Here is a 17,850-nt window from a genome sequence, read left to right on the forward strand (position 1 = left end):
TTTACTACAATGGACCCCAAAGATACTTAAATTTAACTCAGTAAGGTCTCCCAAGGATATGGCGGGAAATTGCCAGATCTGTCACACATGCGCTATGTGGAAGTATTTCCTTTCATCGGTTTTAAATGTTACTTTTCAGTTTTGTCACACACCCCGATGTGCTTGTATTATGGGAAAGGCTGAATAGATGGGTCTGATCTACCTTCTCTATTTATACCTCGATCTTTACTTTCTTCCAATGTCTCCTGTGTGCAGCATACCACATGGCCCCGTAAAACTGCCCCTTCCTGCTGACCGGGCAGCCACGCACCTATCTGCCCATCTTTTCTGCTCTCGTGGCTCGTGCAAGTCATGGGAGCATGGGTGAAGGCATCTGCTTGCCTCTTTGCCCAATCTCTCACTCTCTGCCCCTGCTGTGGCACATTGCAGTCACGGGGGGCAGCTTACCCGGCAGCAACTCTCTGCCTGCCTGCATCCTCTTTCTCTGCACCAGCCACAGACCTCCTAGGCAGCAGACATCTCTTTCCACTCGACACTTGGTGAGTGGAGGAACCGAGGAGGTGCTGGCAATGAGCAGAGGGAAGCTGCTTAAAGGAGCATCAGCACAGAGCTGAGCATGAAGCAGGGTTGCCAGTATAAAGATGGGCCAGTGGATTTTTGCCAGGACTGGTACATTTGCCTGTTTGTTTTCCTGAGTGCTATACTCATCTAGTCAAGCTTTGTTACTTTTGTGTTTAATTACAAATTGGAGGAAACATTTAAAATGTACTTTATGTGCTAGGCCAGAGTGGAAGCCCCTGGGCCACATCTGGCCTGTGGGACCGTCCTGCCCGGCCCTTGAGTTCCCTGCTGGGGACTAGCCCCTGGCCCCTCCCATGCTGGCCCCCCTACCCCGCAGCCTCAGTTCACCACGCCGCCAGCTCTCTGGGCGGTGGGGCTGCAAGCTCCTGCTGCTCTGAGCAGTATGGTAAGGGGGGCAGGAAGTGCGGGGGGGGGGGGTTGGATAAGGGGCAGTGAGTTCTGGGGGGCAGTCAGGACAGGAGCAGGGGGCGGTTGGATGGGACAGAGGTTCTGGGGGGGCTATCAGGGGATGGGGAACGGGGGGGGTTGGATAGGCGTGGGAGTCCCGGGGGGCCTGTCAGGGGGCGGGGGTATGGATAGGGGTTGGGGCAGACAGGGAGCGGGGGGGTTGGATGGGGGTGGGGTCCCCAGGGGGCAGTTAGGGGCGGGGGGTCCCAGGAGGGGGTGGTCAGGGGACAAGGAGCAGGGGGGGTTGGATGGGTCGGGGATTCTGACGGGGGCAGTTAGGGGCAGGAAGTGGGAGGAGGCGGATGGGGGCAGCGGTCAGGCTGTCTGGGGAGGCACAGTTTTCCCTACCCGGTCCTCCATACAGTTTTGCAACTCCGATGTGGCCCTCGGGCCAAAAAGTTTGCCCACCCCTGTGCTAGACCCATGTAGTTTGTTGTATTGTGAGGAAGGACAGCGAACTGGGGAAAGAACAAAGTGGCTGGACTTGATCCAGCGACTGAGATTTAGGGTAGTTCTCTACCCTAGCAGAGAGAGCTCCCAGCTGGCATCGGATTTGGTTCTCTCTCGACACGGAATTAAGTGTCATTCGTTTGCCCCTCCCCAGATAAAGACGAATGCTCCAAAGACAACGGCGGATGTCAGCACGAATGTGTCAACACGTTTGGGAGCTACGTCTGCCAGTGCAGGAATGGGTTCATGCTGCATGAAAACGGCCACGATTGCAAAGAAGGTGAGCACCGCTAACTGCAGCAAGGAAGCATCGATTTATTTCCAAACCCGCTGTTTAATTTTCCCTAAACAATGTAAATAATGCAGCAAGCAAAGGATAATTCATGGGTAAGGACAGGTGAACAAAAGCCTCTTTACAGAGCATAATGCAGATGCACCAATGACAACCTCTCAGCCTAAGGCCTGGTCTCCACTAAGCCCCCACTTCGAACTAAGGTACGCAAATTCAGCTACGTTAATAACGTAGCTGAATTCGAACTACCTTAGTCCGAACTTACCGCGGGTCCAGATGCAGCAGGCAGGCTCCCCCGTCGATGCCGCGTACTCCTCTCGCCGAGCTGGAGTACCGGCGTCGACGGCGAGCACTTCCGGGATCGATTTATCACGTCTTAACCAGACGCGATAAATCGATCCCAGAACATCGATTGCCTGCTGCCGGACCCTCCGGTAAGTGAAGACGTACCCTTAGTTGTTAAAGGAGCCCCAGGGAGGTAGGGGTGCAACTCCCATTGAATTTCAGGACTGATTTAGGTTGCTCTACACAGAGCTTCCCAGCCCCGGTCGAGGGAGTTGAGGTGGCCGGGCACACACCAGCGCTGTAAAAATGGCTGTGTAGAAACACTTCTAAGTTGCAGTTTGGGCTAAGGAGCACCCCCCTCCCAAGGCTTCAGAGTCTGAGCTGCAGGGTCTACACAGCTGTTTTTAGTGTGGTAGCGTGAGCCCAGGTCCGTTGAGCCAGGCCAAGTGGCTTGCTGCCATGGGCTCTGTAGACAGACCCCTGAGTCTCCTTTGAAACTCTGAACCTTCCGGTGAAAGTGATCGGACTCCAGAAAACCTCTGCAAATATAGAGGAGAGTGGCTCCAAAACTAGAACACGAGGGAGTGGGAGATAAGGAATGACGGAGTGAAGAAACTGAGTTCCATTGAAGCCTATGGATGTGTGTGTATTGGTGCTGGTAGTTAATTAGGCCCAAGGAGAGTAGCTATTTCCTGTGTCCATATGACACTCACTCTTCTTCCAGAAGTTGGCTGGAGAGGGGTAATTTTTGCATTTAATGCTATTGTGGAGTTTTGCTTCAGCCAGTCTTCGTAAGTAGGCGGCACCTCAGACTTGCATCTCCTCAGCAATCTCCCCAATCCATAGTGTTGTCTGGCAAGAGTAACTGATCCAGTGTCCCCACTGTGCCCATGCAAAAGGGTCAGCGGTGAATGCCAGTGGTTCTTAGTGGAGTCAGAGTGCTGAACAGGCTTGGTCCAATAACTCTCACAGCAGGAATAAACCATCTTTAAAGAGCAAATCTTGGGCTGGTAAAAGACTGAGCTGCGGAGACTGGAGTCTTCTGTTTAGCCACATAAAGGTAAAGCACAGACAGGGCAGTACAAGCTGCCTGCAATTAGAGCACATCGCTGCTTGGTGTGTCTGCTGAGATTGGCAACAGAGTGTGGCTGTGGGTTTTGTGAACAGAGGGCAACATCAGTGGATGGAGACCACTCGCTCCGTTCACGCAGGCCCCTGTGCATCCATCAGATGGAAATGAAAATCCATTGGTGCCTGTGGAAACCCAGCTCCAGCAAATACAAGGCAAACAGCAGACAAAGCCCAAGGGACTGGAAATGTACTTGGCCAAACTCTCCGAACGCTTGTGAGCGGCACGAACACTTGTGGTCTGAGCCCTCCAAATCACAGTGCTCACCCAATGCCGCCTTGTGTTCCAGCACTACTAGGGCAAGCAGGCGCCTGAGGGAGTGTGGCCGAGGTGGGGAGAGAGGGAGATGAGAATTCTGCCCAGGGTGGGAGCAGAAGGCACAGAGGTTCTGTGGGGAAGCTCAGCATGAGAGACAAGGAAGTGCACTTGCCTACCGCTCCCCGCTCACGGTATAGGAGATAGAACTGTAACCCCTGCCCAGGCAGGGTGGGGCTCTGTCCTTCTCTGAGCTACAGAGACACATGAGCCTGCTGCAGCTGTGGCTAAGATGGGTGTTGTAGCTGTGGCAGTAGAGAGTCATGCTTTAAGATCCACAGGTCCCAGGTTGCCCCGTCCTAGCAGCTAACAGCCCTCCCATGGGCACAGTGTACACAGCAATTATAAAAGAGTGTCTCTTCCATGATTAAATCCTTCTCCTGTTTTGCCACATCTTGGCCTGGGAGCTGCCTCTAGCGCACTACAGCTACAGAGACTTGACTAGGTGACTGGGTTTTCTCTCTCCCAAGCTGGCTGTGAGCACAAAGTGAGCAGTGCAGAAGGAACAATGGCGAGTCCAAACTGGCCTGATAAGTACCCCAGCCGGAAGGAATGCACCTGGAACATTTCCGCGACTCCCGGCCACCGGGTGAAAATCGTGAGTAACCCTGGGAGGAGAGGGGCCAGGGGATTAACTCTGATTTTCTTTTTATGGACACTGTCCATCTGCTGTGTGCTGGGGGTGAGTGAACGCTGCGCTTTACCCGGGACCTTGGTGACCTGGAGGGTGGAGTGGCTCAGATGGAGCTGGGCAGACTGTGTGGCCCCCTCTGTGCTCGTAAGGGGCAGGAGGTGGAAGAGACAGTGACCTTGCGGGTGCTCATCCTGCTAAAGAGGTGTTGGGAGAGGAGGTCAGGGGCGCACCCCCTTGAGTACAGGTATAGCAAGTGCACACTGTCCTGTGCTCGTCCTCCCATTGCAAGTAGGATCCATCTGCCCAGGTACTTATGGCTACGTCTGCGCTGAGGGGAAAAAACCCAAACCTGCTGGAGCTCTGAGACCCACCCTAAGCCCGGGCTTCAGAGCCCAGGCTCTGGCCTGTGCAGGAATCTCTGCACTGCCCTTTTTAGCCTGTGGCATGAGCCCAAGTTAGTTGAACTGGGGCTTTGACACAGAGTTCATTTTTGCAGTGTAAACAGACCCTTAGCATCCCTCCTCACTGTACTATCTGAGCACCTCCCATCGTGAATGGGACTTTATTCTTGTATCATCCCTGTGTGTGAAATGGCACCCCATTTTACAGATGAGGTTCCGAGGTACAGGGTAGATTAAAGGATTTGCCCAAATCTACACAGAAGTTAGTGGTAGAACTGGGATTTGAACTCAGATCTCCCAAATGCTAGGTCAGTGACTTAACCACTGGACCAACTTTCCTCTCACAAAGGATTCTTCAAATAATGGGGCTATCTTTCTCATTGTTGGCAAAGCCCACCCCACCTTTGGCAGCAATATGTACCCTACTTAACCTTTCCACACGTCTCTGGTACAATGGGTGAGAGTGCTTTAAAGTTAATAGTATAACAAACCCAGGGCATTCATGGTGGATGTGACAGGAAACTGCAGCTAAAGAGACCGTAGCTGATTGCTTGATAGGGTGACCAGATTACCAGTATAAAATATCAGGATGGGGGCGGAGCCAAAAAAAAGGGGGGGCGGAGCAAAAAAAAAGTTTTAAGGGGCCTGGGGCATTAGCAGGCCCCACACGCTGCCCTCCCCGCAGAGCCTCCCGCCCCCTAGCCCGCCACGGGCATATGCGGGGTGCGCTGGAGGGAGAGGCGCGGGGCTCCCCAGCAGCAGTGGGGATTCGGCCCACGCCCCTGCCCCACCCACCCAGCCCCTGCCCGCTCCGCGCTGCCCCCAACCAGACCCACCGCGCTGCCCCGCGGGCTGCACTCCCGGCCCCGGGTGCAGCAGCCCGGGCAGAAGCCCTCTGGCGTGGCGGGGGGACTCTCAGCTGAGCCCCCCAGTCTCCCTCCCTTGCCAGCCCCCCTTTTCCCGCCCGGTGCCCGGGTGCTGGAGCTGACTCACCAGCTCCAGGATCCAGGCACCGCCGCCATCCCCTCCCTCCAGGCTTGCGCCGCCATGCTGCAAGCCTGGGAGGGAGGAGGAATGCTGGGGAAGAGGCGGGGCCAGGGCGGGGATTTGGGGAGGGAGCCAATAGGGGAAGGAGAGGGCGGAGGCGGGGCGAGGGGGGCCAGAGCGGAAGGGAAAATTTCTTCTTTGTCCAGTGTCCCGACCAAACATTGGTCGGGACGCGGGACAAAGAAGCAAATATCGGGACAGTCCCGATAAAATCGGGACGTCTGGTCACCCTATTGCTTGAAGGTAGATAGATGCTTTTATTTGCCTCATCAGTCAGGATTTCCAGTTTGCCATTTATCTCAAGCCACACAGTGGTACGATGAGAGTCAACATTTGCAAGCAGTTGCTAGTGTACACAGGGCTTCTGAGGAGAGGCAGTTATTTCCTGTTCCCCATGTAGGGCTGATCTTGGTTGCTAATGGCTCCCACCACACATTGTAAATGGGAACCCCTGAGTATGGCTGTGTGTGTAGGCGATGAGCTATCCCTGACCTGGAGTAACTTAAAATAAATAAATAAAACCTCTCAGCAGCTTTCAGAGCCCTGGGGGCAGAGCTTTCAGCCCATGAGAACAGGGAGGCACTGTGGCTCATGCTACCCAGAGAGGGGATCCCTCTGTGATACAAAGGAGGTCAGATTGGATGATCTAGACTCTGGTCCCTTCTGGCCTTGAACTCGGATTCTCCCTGAGACAGGGATGGAGAGTATAATTTTCAGACATGCCTTGGGAGCCTCAGTCTCATTGAAAGTCAATGGGGGGCACGCTCCTGAGTGGCTAAGTCACTTCTGAAAATGGGACTTAGGAGCGTTTGAAAATCCAACGTGGCGATAGCTATCTGTCTCTCTCCTCCTGCTGGGATTCTTTGGAAGAGATTGGCCTAGTTTACAAGAGGTCCCATGTGTGGCAGGGGATATCGAATACCGGGGGCACCGATTCTTGATTGACATTTTGGTGCATAACACAGGCACTGGTACAGGCCTGCAGAGCACACAGGTCTAGGCTTAATGTCCTGTAGACACTGGAATGGCTCCAGAGGTGATGAGAGCACACCAGAGGATGGAGGATCTTGTCACTACAGCACAGCCCTGAATATCAAGTGACTTGGGTTCTATTCTTGAGTCTGCAGGAGATGGTCTGCAGGGGTTTAGTGCACAGGGAGGGAACCCAGCTGTTCCCTTCTTTGGCATGGAGATAATATTGACTTCCCTCGCGGGAGAGATGTGGGGCTGATTAATTGTGACACTCGTTAATTCATAGAGCTTAAGGGCAGAGGGGACCATTAGATCATCTTGTGTGACTGTGGGGATCTGCAGGTCCTGATCCCTGGGCCCATGGGCTGCTACCACCTGACAGCTCTGCTAGCAACTGGAGAATTGGGAGCCATAAGGCCTTACGCTCCACTGAAGGTACCGCCCACAGGCACCTGATTGGAAGAGCCCCAGAACCCCTGATTGGGCCGAATACACTATTTAAGCCAGAAGGAGACACAGGAAGTTGTCTGTGCAATAAGGTGGATCCTGGCTTGCGGCTGCTACAGACCCTGCTGTCTGCCACCTGGCTCCAAGCCTAGTCCCCGATTCCTGACTTTGGCCCTGCCCTATCCCCGGCTCCTGAACCTTCTTGCCCCAGCTCCAACCCTTGGCTCTGACTCCTGGGATTCTGTCTTAGCGCTGGCCTTTGACTCTGGCTCCTGTTTCCTGTCTGACCCTTGGCTTGACTCCTGACTCTGACCCCAGTTCTGTTCCCTGCCTTGACTCCCTACTCCGACTCCTGCCCTGACCACAAGGTCTGAGCACCCACTGACCTCCTGTATGTCACAGGCTGGTAATGAACCCAATAACTTGTGTCTGGATAAAGCATCTCTTCCAGAAAGTCATCCAGTCTTGATTTGAAGACAGAGAATCCACCTTGGTTCCAATGGTTAATCACCTTCACTTTAAAAATAATAATAATTGGGCCTTAATTTTAAGTTGAATTTGTCTGGCTTTAGCTTCCAGCCATTGGTTATTGTTCTGCCTTCCTCTGCTAGATTAATGGGCCCTTTAGTACCGGCAGGGCCGGCTCCAGGGTTTTTGCCGTCCCAAGTGGCCACCCCCCCCCTCGCAAAACAAAAAACAAACAAACAAAAAAGCCGCGATCACGATCTGCGGCACTTCGGCAGGAGGTCCTTCGCTCCGAGCTGGAGTGAGGGACCCACTGCCGAATTGCCGCCGAAGAGCCGGACGTGCCGCCCCTCTCTGGTATGGCCGCCCCACGCACCTGCTTGGTAAGTTGGTGCCTGGAGCCGGCTCTGAGTACTGGGCATTTTCTCCTTGAGAAGGTACCGTAGAAACACCATAATCGAGCCACCTCTCAATCTTCTTTTGGAACAGATTGAGCTCTTTAAGCCTGTCACCATGAGGCATTTTTCTCCAGCCTTCAAATTGGTTTTATGACTCTTTTCTGCATCCTCTCCAATTTTTTAACATCCTTCTTATAATGTGGATACCAGAACTGTATGCAGTATTCTGGTATTGGTCTCCCTAGTGCCATAGACAGAGGTAAAATCACCTCCCTTCTCTTGTTCACTATTCTCCTGTTGATACATCCAAATGCGAAAAGCTCAGAGCCAATTTCCACCCTCCCCTCCCCCCGCTTGGCTAACTGCAGGGAAGGATTTCTTTTCAGCCACAGGCAAACAGTCCACCTATGAATGTCCCCTTAATTAAATTCCCATATTTCAATCAAGTTACCATTGGCGATATCACTCCCCTGAGGATAACATAGCGAGATAAAGAACAGATGTTGCTTGAATGCCAGCAAACACCGGGACCATACGCTGCCAGGCTTTGTCATTCAATGATACCAGATTACTTGCTATTAGCATGGTGTGGTCGAGTGTCCTACCATGGAGGATGGAATAAGGCTACACTGCCCAGAAATCTTCTGGAAAGGCTTTGGGAGTACCTCCAAGAGAGCTTCATGGAGATGTCCCTGGAGGATTTCTGCTCCATCCCCAGACATGTTAACAGATTTTTCCAGTAGCTGTACTGGCTGCGAATGCATCCCAAGTCTTCAGGGCAAATTAATCATTAAAAATGCTTACTTTTAAACCATGTTTTATATTTACAAAGGTACACTCACCAGAGGTCCCTTCCATGGCCTCATTGTCTGGGGGTTGGGAGGGTACTTCAGTCAGGCTGGGAAAAAGATCCTGGCTGTTGGGGAGAACGGAGTGCTGTGTGCTCTCCGCAAGCTCATCGTCATCCTCCTCCTCATCTTCCCCGTCCGCAGAATCCTCAGGCATGGCTGAGATTACCCCCGCCTCGGAATCCACGGTCAGAGGTGGGGTAGTGGTGGCGGCCCCCCCTAGAATTGCATGCAATGTAGAAGTGGCATGTCTGCGGCTCTGACCCAGAGCGACCGTTTGCGTCCTTTGTTTTTTGATAGGCTTGTCTGAGCTCCTTAACTTTCACGCGGCACTGATCTGAGTCCCTATTGTGGCCTCTCTCCATCATGCCCTTGGAGATTTTTTTCAAATGTTTTGGCATTTCGTCTTTTGGAACGTACTTTTGCTAGCACTGAATCCTCTCCCCATATAGTGATCATATGCAGTACCTCCCGTACGGTCCATGCTGGTGCTCTTTTTTGATTCTTGGACTGCATGGTTACCTGTGTTGATGAGCTCTCTGTGGTCACCTGTGCTCTCCACGCTGGGCAAACAGGAAATGAAATTCAAAAGTTCGTGGGGCTTTTCCTGTCTACCTGGCCAGTGCATCTGAGTTCAGATTGCTGTCCAGAGCGGTCACAATGGTGCACTGTGGGAAAGCTCCCAGAGGCCAATACCATCGAATTGCGGCCACACTAACCCTAATTCGAAATGGCAATATCGATTTTGGCGCTACTCCCCTAGTCGGGGAGGAGTACAGAATCGATTTAAAAAGCCCTTTATTTCGAAATAAATGGCTTCGTTGTGTGGACAGGTGCAGGGTTAATTTGATTTAATGCTGCTAAATTCGAATTAAACTCGTAGTTTAGACTAGGCCTTGTATATGTCTGACTGGGTGCTACAAGGGGAGAGAAACACCATACAGTCTTGGCATCATTTCTCCTGGTATATCCTGCTTTGCCCTACATCCTGTGTTAAATACTGTCAGAGGAGTGTCAGTTTCTTTCACGTCTTATGGAGAGGTCTAATTCTCGCTGTTGATGCTTGCGTTGTAGACGTTCAATGAGTTTGAGATTGAGCAGCACCAGGAGTGCGCCTACGACCACTTGGAAATGTACGACGGCCCCAACAGCAAGTCGCCCATCCTTGGCCGCTTCTGTGGCAGCAAGAAACCGGATCCGGTGGTGGCGTCTACTAACAAGATGTTCCTCAGGTTTTACTCTGATGCATCTGTGCAAAGAAAAGGCTTCCAGGCGAAGCATAGCACAGGTAAGCTGGGTTTTCTGCTACTACTCCAATGATACTGGGAAGGCTACAACTTACTGTGTATATTGCCAGGGCAAGCGAGACCCCCCAAAATCAGACAGTGCCCATTCACATAAGACTAGACAGGTCACAACAAAGTTGTTCCCAAAGAAATGACCCAATCGGAGTGTTAACCAGCAAATACAGACTACACCAACAAGCAACTGGAGCATCCATTGCATTGTACCATTCATGCCAACCATCCCCTACCTGTATGGGACTTGCCTGTTCTAACCTCTAGCCTTCTAGGTGCTGTCTACATGGGGAGAATTACCAGCCTCGCTATAGCCAGTAATAATCTACATATGGATATTCTTATCCTGGAATAAGAGTGTTTTTTCCCTGATTTAGCTTATACTACTTTCAAAGCAACATAAACTAAACCAGGAAAAAGCGGTCTTATTTCAGGGTAAGTGTCCCCATGGGGAGTTTTACCAGCATAGCTATGCCAATATAACCCATACAGTTGTGGTGGTAATTTTCCCCGTGTAGCCAAGTCCCCGGGTTTTAAGGCCAAAAGGGCTCCTCATGATGATCTGGTTTGACCTGCACAGACCGTAGATCTTCACCTACTGATCTCTTTATTGAGCCAAACGTGGTTGATCTAGAGTACAATAATCTCTTAGACATCCAATCTTGTTTCAGAGGCTCCAGATGACTGGAGATTTTACCACATCCCTTGGCAATCGGTTCCCCTCACTGTTAAATGTGCCCCTTTGACAGGCGCTCCCCAACTCTCCCCGCTGAGCGATGCTGGGAGGAGATGTCTAGGCCGTGTTGAGCAGTGGGGATATTCAGGAAGACTATACAACATGCTGTCTCTTTGCTCCAGAGTGCGGCGGGCGCCTGAAGGCTGACGTACGAACTAAAGAGCTGTATTCCCATGCCCAGTTTGGGGATAACAATTACCCAGGCCAGTCCAACTGCGACTGGGTTATCGTGGCAGAAGATGGCTACGGAGTCGAATTAATATTTCAGACGTTTGAACTAGAGGAGGAGGCCGACTGCGGCTACGACTACATGGAGATCTACGACGGCTATGACAGCACTGCACCCCGCCTGGGACGCTTCTGTGGCTCAGGGGTAAGCCGTGGAGAGGTTAATTTCTTAGATGTAGTTGTATCCAGGGGAAGGGGATGCACTGCGGGCAAGATCCACCCTCTTTTGAGTCAGACAGACAACAGTCGTTACCAGCTGCCCTGAACTGGCAACGAGCATCCCTTGTGTTCTGTTTCACCCACCCGCCTGCAGATGTCACCAGCCTCCAGCAGAGGTACCTGCAGCTTAATCTATACATTGTGCTGGATTGGTGATGCTGGGGGTGTGGGCTGCCCAGCCAGTGTGCCTGAGCCCTAACCTGGAGGGAGAGTGCTGTCTAGGGGAGAGAAGCTCAGCATCCAGTGACCCATTTAATCCTTGGCCTCTTTGTAGCAGAATAAGGTGCCAAAGTACGTTGAGGTCACACAATGAAAAGAGGGGAAGAGGATGGAATCCGCTTGCATAAGTAACCCGCACCCACTCAGGATGGGGCTCTGTCCCCCTCGAGGGTGGCTGGACAATATCTGGAGATGGAAGAGCCAGCTACAGGTAGAAGAGGATTGTGGGGTTTGATCCAGAGGTCCCAGGTTCAATTTCCCCTGCTGTTGATCCATTCAGAGGCTCAGCCCTATGAACGCTCTTGAAGTCTCATCTGTCTGGAATAGACTCATGATGGAATTGCATTGACTGTTAGCTAATGTTTTTATGCCATGCTATCCCAGCACCTAGGCTGGGCCCCATTTAAAATGCACCGTTGGGAGGATTTCACATACCTATTTTAATGAAGCTATTAAAATATAATTGGTCAAATCTTCCCAATGGTGCATTTTAAATGGGTCCCAGCCTAGGAGCTGGGATAGCATGGCATAAAACATTAGATAGTGAACAAGGCACACAGCCTGACAATGAAGGATAGCATCTGGGGGAGAAGAGAGGCATGTGGACAGCCAGGTAAAGAGACAACTTTTACTTGGAAATAACTGGCAGGGAAGCTGCAGGCTGGAGGCAGGGCTGCAGAGGGTCTGTAGAACTGCACATGCAGTGACTTTGTGCCTTTGATAAATAAAGGCTTTCGGCCACGGTGCCTTGCATGTTGGGCAACTACATTGAGTTTAATGGGATTGCATGGACTAAAAGCAGAGAATTCACCTCTGAAATGTCTATCAAGGGAATGTTGGAATTCACTATAGTTCCCAAGGCATGGGGCATCCGTGTCACAGTACCCCCTATGAGCCCCCTTCCTGCCAACCTTAGCAGTAATGCCAAGGGCTGCGTAGGTCATGGTGGCTGAAATACCCTCTGCCTCTGGAGATCCTCTTTGCAGAGAGGAGCTGAGTCACATGGACAGCAGCAGTGCAAGTCTAATCCCCATCCAGAGGCCCCATGTTGAGCCATCGCTTGTACCACCATGCCCCAGGGAGGACTGTCAGCAGCAGGGACTGAACCTGGCACCACTTAACATAAGAACGGCCATATTGGGTCAGACCAAAGGTCCATCTAGCCCAGTATCCTGTCTTCCGACAGTGGCCAATGCCAGGTGCCCCAGAGGGAATGAACAGAACAGGTAATCATCAAGTGATCCATCCCCTATCACCCATTCCCAGCTTCTGGCAAACAGAGGCTAGGGACACTATCCCTGCTCATCCTGGCTAATCGCCACTGATGGACCTATCCTCCATGAACTTATCTAGTTCTTTTTGAACTCTGTTATAGTCTTGGCCTTCACAACATCCTCTGGCAAGAAGTTCCACAGGTTAACTGTGTGTTGTGTGAAGAAATACATCCTTTTGTTTGTTTTAAACCTGCTGCCCATTAATTTCATTTGGTGACCTCTAGTTCTTGTGTTATGATCTAAGAGCATGAGTCTCTGCTGCCTGAACTGAAAGACGCTGGTTCATTAGCTTCAACTGGCTCATCAACGTCTGTGGCCCAGCAGCCACTAGAGGGGGATAGAGCCCACATTGAGGGGGCGTGCATTGTGCAACCCTCCCTAAAACACTCGGTCAATGCTGTATATCAGTACAAGCCATCAGGCTCTCGAGTAATGAAAGCTGGCACCTGCACTTAGAATCACAGAAGATTAGGGTGGAAGAGACCTCAGGAGGTCATCTAGTCCATCCTCCTGCTCAAAGCAGGACCAATACCAACTAAATCATCCCACCCAGGGCTTTCTCAAGCTGGGCCTTAAAAACCTCTAAGGATGGAGATTTCACCACCTCCCTAGGTAACCCATTCCAGTGCTTCACCACCCTCCTAGTGAAATATTGTTTCCTAATATCCAACCTAGACCTCCCCCACTGCAACTTGAGACCATTGCTTCTTGTTCTGTCATCTGCCACCACTGAGAACAGTCGAGCTATATCCTCTTTGGAACCCCCCTTCAGGTAATTGAAGGTTGCTATCAAATCCCCCCTCATTCTTCTCTTCTGCAGACTAAACAAGCCCAGTTCTCTCAGATTCTCCTCGTAAGTCATGTGCCTCAGCCCCCTAATCATTTTTGTTGCCCTCCGATGGGCTCTCTCCAATTTGTCCACATCCTTTCTGTAGTGGGGGTCCCCCAAAACTTGACGCAATACTCCAGATGTGGCCTCACCAGTGCCGAATAGATGGGAATAATCACTTCCCTCAATCTGCTGGCAATGCTCATATTAATGCAGCCCAATATGCCGTTAGCCTTCTTGGCAACAAGGGCACACTGCTGACTCATATCCAGCTTCTCATCCACTGTAATCCCCAGGTCCTTTTCTGCAGAACTGCTGCTTAGCCTGTCGGTCTCCAGCCTGTAGCGGTGCATGGGATTCTTCCTTCTAGCCGTCAAATAAGATGTCTCCTCGCATTTTATAAAGTGCCTGGGAAATGCGAGCAGGACAGAAGGGAATGAAACATTCTGCATTTGGGTCTAACACTTGCCCATCAGACCTGCTGTGTAAGCACAAGGGCTTTGACCTCAGACCCTCTGGTCCTGGTGAGAACAGTTACTTGTCATGTAGACTGACCAGTGTTTTGTTTTCTCTCCTGCAGCCCCTGGAAGAAATCTACTCTGCAGGGGATTCCATCATGATCCGATTCCATACGGATGACACCATCAATAAGAAAGGCTTTCATGCCCGATACACGAGTACCAAATTTCAGGACGCGCTGCACATGAGAAAGTAGCTCGGATGTTCCTCATAGACATTTCCAGGTGGAGGATTGAGACATCTACCTGGGATTGTTTTTAAACTCCTGGGCGCCTGACCTAAAGCAATGCACAGTATTTTTCTGTAACTAAAACTGAATGCAGTCCTGAAGGCTTGCCTTTGAAATTACTAGCATGACCCTCTCTCGCTAACATACCCAGGACCCAGTATTTTCTCCTAATTGTGACTACCAGGGCATCAACTTTGTATTTTTGTGCACCTGGCCACTGGGCTGAATGAAGAAAGAGTTTGAACTGGAAGAAGCCTTAGTCTATTGTATCCTCCCGTTGGGGTGGCTCTTACTAAGTAGCATACACAATAGCTGTCTTAACACATCGTACTGTGAAACAGACGACGTGGATAGCCACCAAATGGGATGGCCTTAAAGGAGTGGGGCTGCCTACCTACCCCTTCCTCACCAGCTCGAACTGCTCTGTGCAATAAGTGGAAACCACACAGTTGTGACTCCAGATAGCCAGATTCATTTTTATTTATTGTTTTGGTTATTCTGCCGGTGTATAAAGATGACACGGGGTCACTGTAAGACTGCTAGCTAATTGCACCATGTTCAACAGGAAGTCCACAGCGCCACAAGTGCAGAAACCCCACAGGGTATGTGTCATAACAGAAGCACTCTGCAGTGATGGCTAAGGACTAAGGTTGTGACTAATAGCAACTGCTGTGGAATTAGCTAGAATAAAAATTTGGAAGGATATCAACCCGGACCTTCCTTGCACCAGCTGCTCGCTAGCCAGAGTCAGGAAGCGATCTTCCCCCCCCAGGATTCCAGACTAGGTGGCTCCCTGTCCTGGCCTGTCTACCAATCCCTATGTTCTTAAATAAGAACACATCTCCCCATCCCGTATTTGCTTGCAAAACGCCTGGTTACGCAGGATGGTTTTATTGCACAGATTCCTTCCCTCCTTCCTCCGCTAAATTATTGCTTCTTTATAATACCACCTCTGCCTTTGAGTTCTCTATTTCTCTTTCCACCTGTGGTGCTTTCCAAGGACTCCCCTCGCTGACTCATCGTTTTGTGTGATTAACTTGTCAGCTTCCAGCCAGTTTTCTTGATTCTCTTGAAACACAAGGTAGGAGAATTCAAGAACTACTCAACACCTGCCCTGCTGGTGACCCAACTGATCCAAGGCAGAGAACTTGTAGTACAAAGCAACACTCAACTCCACACAACTCTGGCAACACGTCAAGTGCATGGACGCTCTAGTGGACAGACTGAGCATGTTGGCTGGGAAGTCGGCGGTCAACTGGCTTCTGTTTCCACCTGAGTCGCTGTATGACATTAAGCAGGTCACTTAACCTTGCTGTGCCTCTGTTACTGATGCTGCTTTAATTTTCGTTAAAGCACATTGAGATCTAGATCTGACCACTGTAAAAATAACTATGTACATGGCAGCCACTGGGTTAACCAGCGATCAAGCCATGGGTTTGGAGAATTAACTAACAGTTTGGCATTTCTTTCAGAGAGAAACTGAGCCTTTTAACAAATCATTGTAAAGCATCGTGCTGTAGACTAGTAAAGAGTTGATCCTGAACAGCAATTCCTTAAGAGATACACGTGGGCATTACAGCTAAAAGCTGTGGTATGTTAGCTTTAATGAAGTATTTATAATCGAATGATTAATATGTTTACATAACCAATGTACTGTTAGGCTACAGAGAGACGCCTTTTCACTAGGTGTGAACTGTAGTAAGCGCAGCGTGGTGTCAAATGCCAGGCACAAAAGTGTTCTTGGGGGACAGGTTTGTTTCCAAATGTGTTATAAACAAAATGCCACCCCTGCAAAGGGTCTTAAATGAAATAGGTGTCCAAGTATTGTGAATACGGAGGTGAAGCAAATGCATGAAAATATTTTCTTGCTGAAAACAGGAAAAGCAAAGTAATATATATACAATATATATATAAAAATAAATGCATGTAAAAGACCAGTAGTCTAAGCCTTACACAGTGTAGTGTGAACGATACTGTATCATTGACCATAGCTTTTCTACAGGCCATTTGAAACCATATTACTTACTGCTTGGTTTTTTTGGATCTGCTTTGTTTCTCTTTGAAGTTTATTTGTGGCCTTCTCTTGAAAGCTTAAGACAAGGTATGTGATCTCTCACTGTGGTACACTGGAGCCTGTTGCATGAATAAGGAACTCAGGGCCAGGAATATAATCTCTGCTTCTAGCAAAATAGAATCAAAGTCGTGAATTGCATTGCAGGCTGAAATTCATACTTTAGCACCTCTCTGGTTGGAGTGAAGTCTGTCTGGAGAGGGAAAAGTTACTTTAGAAGCTTCCTTTGAAATTAAGTATTTTTGCTCCACCTTTTAGCATCATTTCTGATTCTTCTTGGACATTGAATTGTATATTCTGATTCATTGCAAAAGTTTGCAATGTGGTTTGACCAATTTGCTACATTTGTTAGCATTCAAATAGGTGTTTTGTGTTACAATTTATTAGCAACTGGTTTACTCTGTGCTTTCACCAAGGATGCGTGCAAAAATTTCTCTTCCTTCTGTCTTGACTGGGCTTACAGTCAATAATTCTATATGCCTAAAAGGTACCTTTTTTTAAAAAAAAGTCCAACTCTTTAAAGTGTATACATATTTTGGTCTTTGTGTAGTTTTAAATTTATTGAAATAAAGTCAGTTTTTAAAAAGTCAGAGGGGAAGAATAATCTGAAATGTGTTTGTGCCCAGAATGATCTCTCGAAATTCATTAAAGAATGTGGATTCAATTACACATTGTGTGCATGCCTGGGCATATGCCCCTTTCTGGCCTGGGGTAAGTTCTCTAATACAACGGTCACTCTGTCAACAATTATTTCAGTTCCAGTGGTCACACCTGGGTATTGGGTCACACCACGTTGGGATATACCTTCTTCAGTTTCTGAAACAAAGCTGAATTTGAATGTTAAAAGTATTACTAAATTTTCTGAATTAATGAGGGCAGTTGAAAGGCTGCAGGGCTCAAAGAAGAAGTTAGGCAGCTGGTCCAAAACACAGCTGCTCCCTCTCCTAAGCATTGCAAATAGAGAGAACACACCAGTGTGCCTCTTGCACATTCAGTATTGCATCCAGACAAGGTTTTAGTCCGTGAGCGGCTTTGAAGAGGTGGGGAAAGAGGCCTGATCACCCAAAGCGTCACTGCCAGAATACAACCATTGACACCCAGTACCCAGGATGGAGATAACTGAACTAAGCTATTCTTGGGCCAGGGCATTTGCCTGCAGAGCTCATGGGAGAGCAAGATGAAGGCAAGGCAAGTCTCTTTTATACACACAGCCCTTTAAGGTGGCAGCACAAAGTGAAAAGAACCCAGGCATAGTGCTAAGCAAGGTTGCCATGAAACTTTTTACCCCTGTATTTAGCGCCTTGAGATGATTCTTCTCCAACCTAACAGCCCACTCCACAAACAGGCAAAACAGGTTCCTCTCCTAGGGCAGCACGGTGTTCAGTAGCCAGTCAGCGCTTATAATCAAAAATAGTTTTCCTCCTATATCTGCTACACAGCTGCCTTCTGTCCCCCTCCATTTCCTAAGGAACATGCCAGACAAAGCTCCTCCTTGTATAAATGCCTACACCTCTGC

At 49.8% G+C, this 17,850-nt stretch overlaps 1 protein-coding gene across 3 annotated transcripts in view; it reads left to right on the plus strand.

The window, feature by feature from the left end:
- The window catches only part of TLL2 (tolloid like 2), a 176,970-nt gene extending 160,050 nt beyond the window's left edge, over positions 1–16,920 (plus strand). For all 3 annotated transcript variants that reach the window (XM_065551585.1, XM_065551583.1, XM_065551584.1), the window contains 5 exons: positions 1,634–1,759; positions 3,971–4,098; positions 9,787–10,000; positions 10,869–11,119; positions 14,096–16,920. In XM_065551585.1, the coding sequence (XP_065407657.1) occupies positions 1,634–1,759; positions 3,971–4,098; positions 9,787–10,000; positions 10,869–11,119; positions 14,096–14,230 (854 nt within the window). In that variant the 3' untranslated portion in view covers positions 14,231–16,920. The remainder of the gene's footprint in view (positions 1–1,633; positions 1,760–3,970; positions 4,099–9,786; positions 10,001–10,868; positions 11,120–14,095) is intronic.
- The last annotated feature ends 930 nt before the right edge of the window (positions 16,921–17,850 follow it).

The sequence above is a fragment of the Chrysemys picta genome, chromosome 7 (assembly GCF_011386835.1).
Source record: "Chrysemys picta bellii isolate R12L10 chromosome 7, ASM1138683v2, whole genome shotgun sequence".
In the NCBI taxonomy this organism is placed as follows: domain Eukaryota; kingdom Metazoa; phylum Chordata; order Testudines; family Emydidae; genus Chrysemys; species Chrysemys picta.